Genomic DNA, 13,202 nt, shown 5'->3' on the forward strand with positions numbered 1-13,202 from the left:
CCAAGAGGTATTGGTTGAGGTTGCCTAGCATGGAGGCTGGCAGGTGGCTGTGGTACAGAGCAGCCTGCAATGGAAGCCCTAGAATCGGTGTCAAAGTTGAACACTCAGTTAAACAACTCTCTTGGGCCTGCTATATACTGATCCCTCTTCACTTACCAAATGGGACTAATTTTGGCAGGCTCAGCATCTTGTCACACTATAGAGTTAGGGACAAGTAATGACTGCTGGTCTCATCATTGTGACCTGATTATAAACTGGGATAAGCAATGCCTTAAACTATTTGCAATCATTTGAATACGAAAATGTTCTTAACATTTTTTTTCTTTTGCTTCCACCTAACCATAATTGAATTTTATTTTCTTGGTCTTTTGTTAGCAGTCTTGGGTCTAAATGCATATATTCCTAACATGATTTGTCACAGCAGACTTTTGATGCATGAACTCGGTTCAGTCAGCATTTGAGAAGTGCCTTCTTACACAATGTGCCACACTGTGCCCTACTTGGGGTAGCAGGTCAGATGAATAAGACATAACCCTTCAAGGACGCTATGGTGTTATATTTACTAGACAGCTGGCTCTAGTATTAGAATGAAATGAAGTGTGCCTGAAAGAAGACCAGGTGAGCAGGAACTGCATTGAGAACGTGGGGTGGGCTTCTTGATAATCTTAACAACAAAGGGGTTGGCAACCTGATGCTCTAGAAGGCATTCATCAGGGAATGAGGCTGCTGTCCTGCATTAGGAATCAGCGCTGTGGGACCTCGGGACTGCTCCTTAGGTTTGGCTTTACTTGCTGCTTCTGAGAACTTCAGGCCAAGACAAAAGGCCTGGCTGGGAAATGGGAGGTGTGTTTGGCTTTCGGAACCCAGAAGGACTTTCTCCCATTTTGCTTTTCATAGGATTTCAGGAAATGAATAGAGACTTGGAGGGGCTGTAGGGAAATTAAGGGCGGAAATGAAGTATATGCCCTTTAAATCCTGAAAAGAGGCCATACAGAGGCCTGGTTGAGAAGAGCCTGGTGTCAGGCTGAGGAAGGAGGCGTGGGCGCCGCCCCTGCCTTGCCCTGATGGCTGGGCTGCACTTCAGTAGCTAGGAATGCGCCAGGGTAGCCATGAACACTGCATGGAAACTTCTGGCCCTGATTTATTGTGTTGCACTGCTTTCTCTTTCCTCCAGTGCCTCATTATTCATGATTAGTTGATGTTCTCCAGCTTTTAAAATAATTATTTTCCACCCACGCATAACATCCTGTAGAGACATTGAGTTTCCAGTGGGAACAGAAGTCTAAAAATGAAGAAAATAAGCCTTTTGGGGGAGAGGGGGGCTCATCACAAAACTTATGTAACAAGGAAAATTAACTTGTAGTGTCCAAGCTTAAGGAAAAGGTCCTGTAAAACATGACACACAGGCTTGTTCCTGTGCCCAGACCCTTTCTCTGTTTCCTTCAATTCTTTATCCACCTCTCCTCTTTGGTAGTAGAGTGTTTACTTCTTTCATTCATAATAATTTTGGTGGCCTGGGAGATAAAGTTTAGTGGTAGAACATTTGCTTGCTACTTGCGAGGCCCTAGATTCAATCTGAAACACTGCTAAAATATTTTCAGGAATATGTACTTTTTTCCCTCTTTGGTAATACTGGAGTTTGAACTCAGGGCCCCATGCTTGGAAGGCAGGCACTCTGCCATTTGCATTAGTACATACAAGACTGTATTTCTCCCATCTGTGTAGCCTCTATAGAAAGTAGAGTGAATACCTATGAGAATTCCAGCTGCCGTGACCAGCGAAGCTCTTAATGCGCTTCCTTCCTGTCCTGCTACCTACCTTCCTTTCTATAGCTGCCTGCTACCCTAATATATATGCTTTATATTTTCTTCCTTGCTGTTATACTTTACTGCCTATATTAGTAATAAAAAACATTTACTTTTGTAAACTTTGTAAATATAATGATTTTATATGAATTTTATGCTCTCTAGATACAACCATCTTCACACAAATGGCTGTGGTTTTACCTTTTGTATGTAATGGATTCCATTTCATAAGCATTCATAAGTTGATTTATTCTGTTGAAAGACATTTGGAGGAGAACTGTCTCATTGCATGTCAGGCTACCTTCCAGCCAGGAGTTGGTTAGTGTGGCACACTAGATATGAACATCTGTGCAGATATTTACTTAGGAGCATTACTGCTGGGTATCAGAATGACATGCTTGTTTTTCAGCGGGGCTGTGTTCACTTGTACTGCCACCAGCAATGGACTCTTTCTCTCTACTACTGAGATTATCCGACATTTCACTAGTGTAATGAATATTAAACTATATCTGATGGTTTTTATTTGTACTTCCTTGGTGACTAACAAAGTTTAGTAAAAGTATTTCCTCATCTCTTCAGTGCCGGTTCAACTTTTTTTTGTCCATTTTTCGGTAAGGTATATTCTAAATGGTGATTATTTAGATGAAAATATCTTGCTCTCGTTTAGAGCTTATCTGGTAACTCCTTTTTTGAAACACTTTTTTTTTAATAGAAGCAGAAATTCTTTTGTTTACTGTAGCCACATTTGTTGATTGTTCTTTACAGATTGACTTTTTGTTTTGTTTTTGTGAGCTGGGTCTTACTGTGTTGCCTAGGCTGGTCTTGAATTTCTGGACTAGATTCAAGGGATTCTCTTGCCTCATGTAGTTTGTTTTCAGGAGGTGTGGTTCAGGTGTCTTTGCTTGATGTTGCTAGTTCTTATGTTAGATCCCTCAGGGTGATAAGAGGTGTTTAGGATTCTGTTAACTTACCTTTAACTGTGTGTTTTCATTTTCCAGGGCTTCGGGAAATGCTCTGTAACCACTCCTTTGTGGGCTGTGTGAATCCTCAGTGGGCCTTGGCTCAGCATCAGACCAAGCTATATCTTCTCAACACCACCAAACTTAGGTAAATCAGTGTGTAGAAAGCAGTGAGCCACTGGAATGGTCCAGGGATCACAGGCACAGTAGCTGAGAGAGCAAGCAGGGTGGCTGGACACAGGCTCAAGAGTCAGATAGATGGGACATAAAGTCTAGGATGACCATTTATTATTCCTGTGACCATCAGTTACTTTCCTAAACTATGCCTTAGGTTTTTCATCTGTAAATTAGGGTAATGATATGGTGCTGGTCCTGCTGCTTGATCTTCCTTTGCTCCAGGCTAGATCTCTACCACAGCTCCACCTCCAGCTTTTTTGGTAGTTTAGTGGAGATAAGAGTCACAGACTTTTTTTTTATCCAGGCTGGCTTTGAACCATGATGCTCAGCTCTCAGCCTCCTCAGTAACTAGAATTATAGGTGTGAGCCACTAGTGTCTGGCAGGATAATATTACTTGCATTTTTCTGGTGAGGATAAGAAATAGCTGATGGGCTGGGAATGCGACTTAGCAGTAGAGTGCTTGCCTAGCATGCATGAAGCCCTGGGTTCGATTCCTCGGCACCACATAAACAGCTGTGGCTCAAATGGTAGAGCGCTAGTCTTGAGCAAAAAGAATTCAGGGACAGTGCTCAGGCCCTGAGTTCAAGCCACAGGACTGGGGAAAAAAAAAAAAAGCTGAGAAGCCTAGTCCTTGCTAGATGCTTAATACTCAGTAAATGTTGGCTATGGCCTAGGTATTTAGGACTTGATACGATTAGTGAACTCTTAGTGTCTGTTGTGTATAACGGAATTGTAGGGGAGGCAAGAGAAAGACCTGATGCCTTTCCCCTAGTTGGAGGAGTATAACAAAGGCTTAATCTAATCAAGTGAGCTGGGGGATGATGAACACAGTAAGGTGACGTTAGTAAGGCTTTTTTCCTTGCCTTGTACCCGGCTGGCAGCATTTTTTTTTCTTCCAGCTGGCAAAATTTCTATTGATTATTGTCTTCTAGGGACCTTCATAGCTATGGCTTTTGAGTGTATTGAGGCTAGAACCATATTAAATATATCCTTAAACAGGCTCTGCATACAGGATGACGCTGCCACCTTCTGTCCTCTGGACATCACCTACCCACCTGGGGCTCTTTCCCACTGAGCCCCGCTGTGGCCTCACAGTGTTCGTTTCTTGGCCTTATGAGGCAGCCACTATACATTCTATGGACTTGGCCCATGAAATGAAAACCTCTTTGGCCATCTCTGACCTAGCAGCTGCCATTGGCAGAAGCTTGCCATGGCACATGCATCCCTCGGGTATTCAGAGCTCAGAAGGCCTTTGGGTGCAGCCCCAGTTAAGGTCCATTGTCTTTGTGTTTATATAGTGTGCTGTCACTAATTTGCAAGGAGTTCTACTTCCTTTACTTTCTTTCCAGCATGTCTAAGTGAATGACTTTTAAGGTGCTAAATCACACTTGTGTTTAGATTCTTTTGCAGCACAGTTACAAGTTCAGCCCAGTCCTGAACTTTCAGCTGCAGGCTGAGCATCCCAAATCTGAAATACAGAATGCTCCAAAATCTGAAGCTTTGTAAATGCCATCAAGACACCACTCCAAATTCCAAACCATGAAACTGCTTCATGTACAAAATTATTTAAAACTATTGCATAAAATTACTTTTAGTTTGGGGCTGGGGATATGGCCTAGTGGCAAGAGAGCTTGCCTTGTATACATGAGGCCCTGGGTTCGATTCCCCAGCACCACATATACAGAAATTGGCCAGAAGTGGTGCTGTGGCTCAAGTGGCAGAGTGCTAGCCTTGAGCAAAAAGAAGCCAGGGACAGTGCTCAGGCCCTGAGTCCAAGGCCCAGGACTGGCCAAAAATAGTAAAATTTTAAAAAAAAATTACTTTTAGTTTAAGTAAAAAGTGATGGTCAGTGAAATAAACTACTTTTGGACCTTGTACATAGGTATATGAAACATGCTGAATTTGCTGTTTAGATTTTGGATACTATTCCTGAGACATCTTATTATGAACATGTTTTTCCCAAATCTGAAACCTGGTCTCAAGTACTTTGGAGAACGTAACATTAACATGATTCATAAATGTGAATAATTTCCAGCAGATGAAAAGCACAGGGACAAGGCTATTGGTTCTGATATAGGCATGTCAATGGCTTGGTGCCTTAGTCCCCTACTAAAATGCTGGAAACCAGGTGCTTTGTCTGTCTTGATTGATGCAAAGAAGTCTCAAGGTATGTCTGCGTTTCTCTCTGTATCTTTTTCTCAATTTCTTTTTCTCTCTTTGCAGTACTGGGCATTGAACTCATCAGTGCTTGAGGTTCACTCCAGCCCTTTCGTTTTCAGTTTGCTTTCCAGATAGGAACTCACTTTTCTTCAGGCGTGTCTCAGACAACAGCCCTCCTACATCTCCACATCCCAAATAGCTCCATTATAGGAGGGAACCACCATACTTTGTTTTTGAAATAGGGTCTCACTAGCTTTTGCCTAGGCTTGCCTTAAAACTAATCCTCCAGTTTTGCTGCCCAACATTGGAGATTATAGGCATGTATTACATGATCAATAATGAAGTGTTTAAGCAAGACCAATAAGGTTCAATTGAAAAACTGTAAAATACCATGTAAATGTGGCATTTCTTTACAGTTCTATGTTTTTATAAATTATTCAATGTATTGTATACTTAACAGCTGCTCTTGGTTTGCTACTAGCAGTATATCCTAAACCAAATGTCTGTCACATGTCCATAATCCCAGTACTCAGGAGGTTGAGGCAGGAAGATTTCTAATTCAAAGGTAGCCTGGGCTATAAATATAAAGCAGGACCCTGTCTCAAAAGTGAAAACTTATTAGTATAGTATAATTTTGTCTTTTGTCTACTTTTGATTATTTAGGAAGACTTCCTATGTAATTTTTTTCTTAGGTGGGAATTGAGCTCAAGGCTTCAAATGTGTTAGACAAACTCTCTACCACTTAGTGATACACAGACCCTCCTACATCGTTTATTATTGTTGTTTTGTGCCAGTTCTGTGTCTTAAGCTCAAGGCCTTCCACTTCCTCCCAGCTTTTTCACATACTTCTGGAGCTCTACCAATTGAGCCATACCTCCAATCTGTCATTGTGATGATTACTTGGAGTCTCACAGATTTTTTTTTTTTTCGGTCAGTCTCAGTCAACTTCAAACTGTGATTCGCAGATCTCAACCTCTTGAGTAGCTAGGTCATAGGTGTGAACCACCTTCCCCCAGCTTCCAAATAATTTTTCATGGTTAGCTGTCAAAAAGTGATTTTATACCATTCTTTGTTAAGCAGGGGAAAGTATGCACAACAAAACAATTCTTAAATTTAATTGAAGGTGCCAGAAACCATTTCTAGTACCAAAAGGGTAAAGACAGCCTGTTTGTGGGGCTGACCAACCAGAGACCCAGCTGGAAAAAATGCTCCTGCTCTTTGAAGGATGAGATGTTTTAGACTCTTAACCTGTGACCACAGCCAGTCTTTTTGTCCCTGATTGTTTCAGGACTTCCTTCCATGTTGTACCTGCTGCTTGACTCTCAGGCAGACCCAGCTTTTCCCTAAAAATCACTGCATTTTTCTTTGCAGTGAGGAGCTATTCTACCAGATTCTCATCTATGACTTTGCCAATTTTGGTGTTCTGAGGTTATCGGTAAGTTTTTATTCTCTTTATTTCTGAAACTTAAAACTGGTCATTTCTCAAAATATTAGCTGTACAATATCTTACTTGTAGTGCATTAAGTTTTCTTAAATGTACTTAGGAGTTTCTGTATTGTATGTGTTGTATGTGGGGCATCTAATCTCAGTAGTTTTATATTCATTAACTAAATAGTCATTTGGGGTAGCCAACTTAAAACAGTTCTTAGTATTGAAATTAATATGTGTACTGGGAATGTGGCTTAGTAGTGGTAGAGTGCTTGCCTAGCATGCATGAAGCCCTGGGTTCAATTCCTCAGTACCACATAAATAGAAAAAGCCGAAGTGGTGCTGTGGCTCAAGTGGTAGAGTACTAGCCTTGAGCAAAAAGAAGCCAGGAACAGTGCTCAGGCCCTGACTTCAAGCCCCAGCACTGACAAAAAAAGAAAAAAATAGATTAATATGTATCTATTCAGGAAAATTGGATGAGAAGAAATAGAAATATTCTTTAAAACTATGATCAAAATATAATCTTAACTGTCTTTCTTAATGTGCTGGTGATTTTAAACCATGGGCCTCATGCAAGCTAGGCAAGTGCTCTACCACTGACGGAAGAGCTATGCTGCTCTCCCCTCACTAACAATTTTAGTCCATTTATACTAAGACTTTGTCAGTGCCTAACTTTAATTTAGATTTAAAATCATATGACCTATCTATGTAGTTTCTTTATGTTCAATAGATTCTACAAGAATTGTGCAGACATTTTTATTAGAAATGTATTGCATGTATACATCAATTTGGGGAGAGGATTTTTTGGTCAGGTTAATCCCCTAGTGTTTCACATTTCTTTTTTGAGTTGTTAATGATCTACAATCTGTTTTTTAAGTAGTTGTAAAAAGAGGTTACAATTCTTTATGTCAGGTTACGAGTATAATGAATGTATCTTGATTAGTGTCACCCCTTCTATCATAAGCCCCCATTCCTCCCTTCCTATTCCTACCCTCAAGTCACATAGTTCACTTCTTACACAATGTCAGCATTTGTTCACCCTTTTTCCTTCTGTGTGCCTCCTCATTACTCCCCTGTCCTCCCAAAACTGGCTGCCACTTCCTACCTGGTAATCATTATTTTAAGCAGTTCATTAGTTATTCAGAGTAGTTACACCTTTGGACTCCTCCTGAGTATACCATTCTTTAGTCAGTTTGTATGTATGTGCATAAATCCCTATATATATCACCATGTATGCTTGTATTTTTTTTTGCCAGTCCTGGGGCTTGGACTCAGGGCCTGAGTACTTTCCTTGGCTTCTTTTTGTTCAAGGCTAGCACTCTACCTCTTGAGCCACAGCACCATGTCTGGCTTTTTCCATACATCTGGTGCTGAGGAATCAAATCCAGGGCTTCATGTATTCAAGCCAAGTACTCTACCACTAGGTCATATTCCCAGCTCCTCTTATATTTTAGATCTAATTTCCACATATACAAAAGGAAATCAGGCCTGGACCTATGATGCCTGGCTGCCTTCTTTCTTTTTAACTTGATCAGTCTGAGAGTGAGAGTGTGTGTGTGTGCGTGTGTGTGTGTAATTTTGTAATGTTTTGTTTTTTCAGATAGTATACCCCAAAATGTTATTTCTTATGTATATCATAAACATGTAATGCAGTGAACTTTTGTACACTGGACACAGAATCAAGAAATAGAACATGATCAGCTTCCCAAAAGCCCTTCTTATCATGTCTCTCTTATTACTAACTCCCCCACTGACTAGATTTATCAAAGTTATTGATCTCTCGAAGTACTATTTTTTACTAAACTGATTTTTTTTTCTGAAATGTGTGTGTACACGCACGCATGTGCGCTCACGCCAGTACTGGGGCTTGAACTCAGGGCCTGGACATCATCCCTTAGCTTTTTCACTCAAAGCTGGCACTCTACCACTTGAGCCACATCTCTACTTAGGCTTTTTGCTGATTAATTAACATCATGTATATTAAATTTAAATGATAATGATGCTCAAATCTTATATATCCCGAGTTTTCTTATTAGTGGGGAAGAGTATCGAAACCTCTAGCTGTAGTTGTAAATTTCTCTTATTTGTAGTTATCCTACTTTTGTTCTTTAGTTTTAAAGCTCCTTTGTTGGATGTATAAATACTTTAAGATTATTTCATTAGCCAGGTGTTGTGGCATACTCCTGTAATACTAGCTACTTAAGAGGCTAAGCTAAAATTGGGAGGATTCTAGTATGAGGACAGCCTGGGTAGAAAATTCCACAGACCCCAATCTCAACAAATCAACAGCTGATGTACCTGCCATCCCAGCTATGCGAGAAGCATAAACAGGATTGCAGCCCAGGCCAGCCAAGGCAAGAGAGAGAAAACAGAGCAAGGCAGTATTTGGGAAACAGGGTTGTGGATGTGGCTCAAGTGGTAGAGTGCCTACTTAGCAAATGCAAGACCTGTGTTCAAACCCTAGTACTAACAAAAAGAGGGAGAGAGGAGTGAAGACATTTTTGGGTTTTTGCAATATTGGGATTTGAACTCGGTTCTGCGCTTGTGCTCTACTGCTTGAACCACACCTCTAACACTTTTTGCTGTGGTTGCTTTTAAGACAGGCTGTCCCTTTTTGCCCAGCGTGGGACTGGACCATGACCTTCCTATCTATGCTTCTTGCATCCATGCTTCCTGCTGTTGTTGGGATTCTCCTGATCTCTCCCTCTCACATAACTATGTTATGTCCTTCTGATTTGACTAATATGAAAAAAAAATAGTGACAGTGTACTGTGGGTTTATTACATGAAAAAGTACAACAGGAACATTTTCAGAAGGGAAGTGAAAGATAGACATAATAGATATAACTAGATATAACCAGTTTACCTGAAACATCAGTTTATTCTTCCTCCTCCCTGCTTTAGTTTTTAGGCAGTAGGAAGAAATGATCTGCCTGTGAAATGTGAAAATAGGTTGTATCCTAAGGCTACAGAGAAGAAAGTAACCTCCAGACCTCATTCTTCCTAGCTGTAGAGAGGCTTGGCTCAGTCTTGTCTGTGGAGAAGCCCAACTGCACAGGAGGATTTGTTTTAATAATTCAGGGTTTCCTTTGGGGGTAACCAGGAATAAGTGTTGAATTTATGGTTTGATGCTTTGTGTCTGAACCGATAGTGGTTCACACCTGCTCCTTAATGTTTTGTTCTTTCTAGGAGCCAGCCCCTCTCTTTGACCTCGCCATGCTTGCCTTAGACAGTCCTGAGAGTGGCTGGACAGAGGAAGATGGCCCAAAGGAAGGACTTGCTGAGTACATTGTTGAGTTTTTGAAGAAGAAGGCAGAGATGCTTGCAGACTACTTCTCTTTGGAAATTGATGAGGTGGGTGGCCATCCTGGAGGTATTAGATTCTTAAGATAAGAGTTAAAGTTCCTACTGAGAACTGGAAGGCACTGTACTCCTCTCCACACCTTACTTGCATTTCTAGGTTATTTCTAGGTTATATGTGTTGTCATCCATTCTTACCACTCCTGTTCCCAGGAATGAAGGATCCAGACAGAAGGGAGAGCTTGAACCCCAGTCCATTCATGCCATAGTGAAAGGCTCCGCCACTTTGCTCCCCTCCCTTCTTACCCCTTTGTGTTTGGGGCTATGTCTTGATGTGTTCTTTGATCAATGAGAAAAGGTTTTTCCCCTACAAATCAAGATTAAAGTTCTTTCAACTTGCTCCCAGTGTCACTCAAAATGGCAGGTGTGAGAATAAGACCTAGAGAAGCACTTAAGAGAAATGAAATATTTTTTAAACCTACCAACATTATTTCTTAACTTTTTTTTTTTTTGCCTTTTTCTCACAATCAGGAAGGGAACCTGATTGGATTACCCCTCCTGATTGACAACTATGTGCCCCCTTTGGAAGGACTGCCTATCTTCATTCTTCGGCTGGCCACAGAGGTAAGTGGTCAGGCAGACACTAAGCATGGGGGCTCGTTCATGCATGTTTGGGAGGGAGAGAATACTCCACCACATTTCATTTGGAATTGTGAAACAAGATAAAATAGCCCAGGACCACACCATTTCCTCCCCGACCCTGCTTATCCCAGGAGTTCTTAGTAGGCCCATTGACAGCTTAAATACATGAAAAGTCACATTTTAAAGATGTGATTTATGATCTCCATTTAGAAATGACAATGTTTAAAGCCTGTACTTATCCTGAAGTATTGAATTCTCTGAACTAGGTGAACTGGGATGAAGAAAAGGAATGTTTTGAAAGCCTCAGTAAAGAATGTGCTGTGTTTTACTCCATCCGCAAGCAGTACATATTGGAGCAGACAGTCCTCTCGGGCCCACAGGTACTGTGGGCATGGACCATGGGATGGGCTTTCACACACCTTTAAGAGATGAAACTTGAGGCTGGGAATATGGTCTAGTGGTATAATGCTTGCCTCCTATGTATGAAGCCCTGGGCTCCATTCCTTAACACCATATATATAGAAAAAGCCAGTGGCTTTTATATATATATATATATATATATATATATATATATATATATATATATATATATATATATATATATAAAAAGCTGTGGCTCAAGTGGCAGAGTGCTAGCCTTGAGCAAAAAGAAGCCAGGAACAGTGCTCAGGTCCTGGGTTCAAGCCCCAGGACTGGCAAAAAAAGAAGAGAGATGAAACTTGCCAGTCTCTATAATTCTGCAAGTTTACTGTGTGGAGTATTAGCCTAGGCTTCCCTCAAACTTAAGGAACTTCTCCCTGTGTACCCTGAGTGCTGGGACTACAGGTATGTACCACCTCTTCAGGTTTATTGGTGAGTGAGGTTTGACCTCGGGCCTTGCACTTGCTAGTCTGGTAGTTTAATATTCAGGCTACACCTGCTTGCTGATTATTTAGAGATGGAATCTAGTGAACTTTTCTGTCTGGCTGGCCTCCAACTGCCATCCTCCATATCTCAGCCTTCTGAGTAGCTAGGATTATAGGCATGAGCCACTAGCACTCATCTTACTCATGAGTTTTATTTCATTCTATTCTAGACTAGGTACTTCCAGTGATCTCAGAAACTATCAAGTGTAGAAACAAGTACAAGCCATCACAGTGAGAAGGGGAAAGTTGAGACTATCCTACCCTGGTGGATCTGTTCTCTCTCACATCTCCCACTTAAGCCCAAGTCTTCAAATTCTGGATCAGTTTCCACAGTGACTTTCTTCTTCTTAACTGCCTAGCGAGGAAGCAAGCTCTACAATTCCTTTTACGGATCATCTGGACACAAAGAGAGCCCTGGGTCCTAATGTGTGTCGTTTTTTTCCCAGTCAGATGATAATGATCAAACGTTTCAGGGGAGAAGAAAGCAGGGGCTAATGTAGTAAGGTAGTAAGATAGTATGATCTTAAAGTGATTGGCCCAGTTCCCCTCTCCCCGCCAAAGGTGGTGGTATTCCTGTTTCAGCAGTAAGCACAGTTGGTGTGCTCAAGGCTCCCAGAGCCTTTCAGTGGTGGAGCAGAGATTTAGTCTTAGATTCTGTTAGCTCAAACTCCTAGGAAATTTTCACTCCACTGCTTTGAGAAGGCAGGGGACAGACTCAGCAAAGTATGCTGAACTTCTTGATTGGAAAAATATACTTCCATTACAGGAAGGATAGATGGGAAGAGAACATCTGTACACAAGACAACTAAGGCCTAGAAGTAGCAGAGGAATGAAAAGGCATATATTATCTTTCGTTGTTATTGGTGGTCATGGGGCTTGAACACAGGGCCTGGGCTCTGTACCTGAGCTCTTCTGCTCAAGCGCTCTACCACTTTGAGCCACAACTCCACTTTGTTTTCTGGTGGTTAACTGGAGGTAAGAGTCTCATGGACTTTCCTGCACAGGCTGGCTTTGAACTATGTCCTCTAAACTCAGCCTCCTGAGTAGCTAGGATGACAAGTGTGAGCCACCAGCACCCAGCACCATCATTTTTATTTTCATTTCTTTGGAGAGGCTTTTAGGCTCTCAAATTTGGTCATGAGTAGGTACTTACAACTGTTGCTGTTCAGATGTTGTGATCATTGATAGATCCTGCCGCAAGCAACACACCCTCCCTACATGGAAGCAAAGGTTCTGGAGACAGTCCCACACAACAGTGCTTTTTCTCTCTCTAAATGTCATCTCTTGTGTTGAGACTAGCCTACACAAGTGCTACAACATAACCCACTATAAGCCCAGTGTCCAGCCCAGTATCCAGGAAGTCAGTTTGTATAGTAAGATGACATATACTACTTGTGTTTCCCAGAGTGAAGTGCCTGGTTCCATCCCCAAATCCTGGAAGTGGACTGTAGAACACGTTGTCTATAAAGCTCTCCGCTCACACCTTCTGCCACCTAAGCATTTTACAGAAGATGGTAATGTCCTACAGCTTGCCAACCTGCCTGATCTATACAAAGTCTTTGAGAGGTGTTAAGTGTGGTTCATTTATGGACTCTGGGGTCTTTTATTCTTCCTCTGTGTCCCAGTGTTGTTGGTGAAGAGACATAAGGTAAAAGATTTTCATTTGCCTTGTAGCACCCTTTCATGTCTAAATTGACGACAAATAAATTGTCAAATGTGCCTTAATGTAATTTCTTATTTACTTCACAATTGAAAACTTTTCTATACCAATTTTTCCTAGTATAACTCAGTCATGTTAAAGAATCCCTTTGGCATCTGACAAGCAA

The 13,202-nt window shown here is 41.4% G+C and overlaps 1 protein-coding gene across 2 annotated transcripts in view; it reads left to right on the plus strand.

Moving 5' to 3' along the window:
* Mlh1 (mutL homolog 1) overlaps positions 1-13,095 on the plus strand; it is a 65,939-nt gene extending 52,844 nt beyond the window's left edge. For both annotated transcript variants that reach the window (XM_048348659.1, XM_048348660.1), the window contains 6 exons: positions 2,804-2,912; positions 6,474-6,537; positions 9,719-9,883; positions 10,361-10,453; positions 10,738-10,851; positions 12,782-13,095. In XM_048348659.1, coding sequence (XP_048204616.1) covers positions 2,804-2,912; positions 6,474-6,537; positions 9,719-9,883; positions 10,361-10,453; positions 10,738-10,851; positions 12,782-12,949 — 713 coding nt within the window. In that variant the 3' untranslated portion in view covers positions 12,950-13,095. The remainder of the gene's footprint in view (positions 1-2,803; positions 2,913-6,473; positions 6,538-9,718; positions 9,884-10,360; positions 10,454-10,737; positions 10,852-12,781) is intronic.
* Positions 13,096-13,202: the final 107 nt, after the last annotated feature.

This window comes from Perognathus longimembris, chromosome 6 (assembly GCF_023159225.1).
Source record: "Perognathus longimembris pacificus isolate PPM17 chromosome 6, ASM2315922v1, whole genome shotgun sequence".
In the NCBI taxonomy this organism is placed as follows: domain Eukaryota; kingdom Metazoa; phylum Chordata; class Mammalia; order Rodentia; family Heteromyidae; genus Perognathus; species Perognathus longimembris.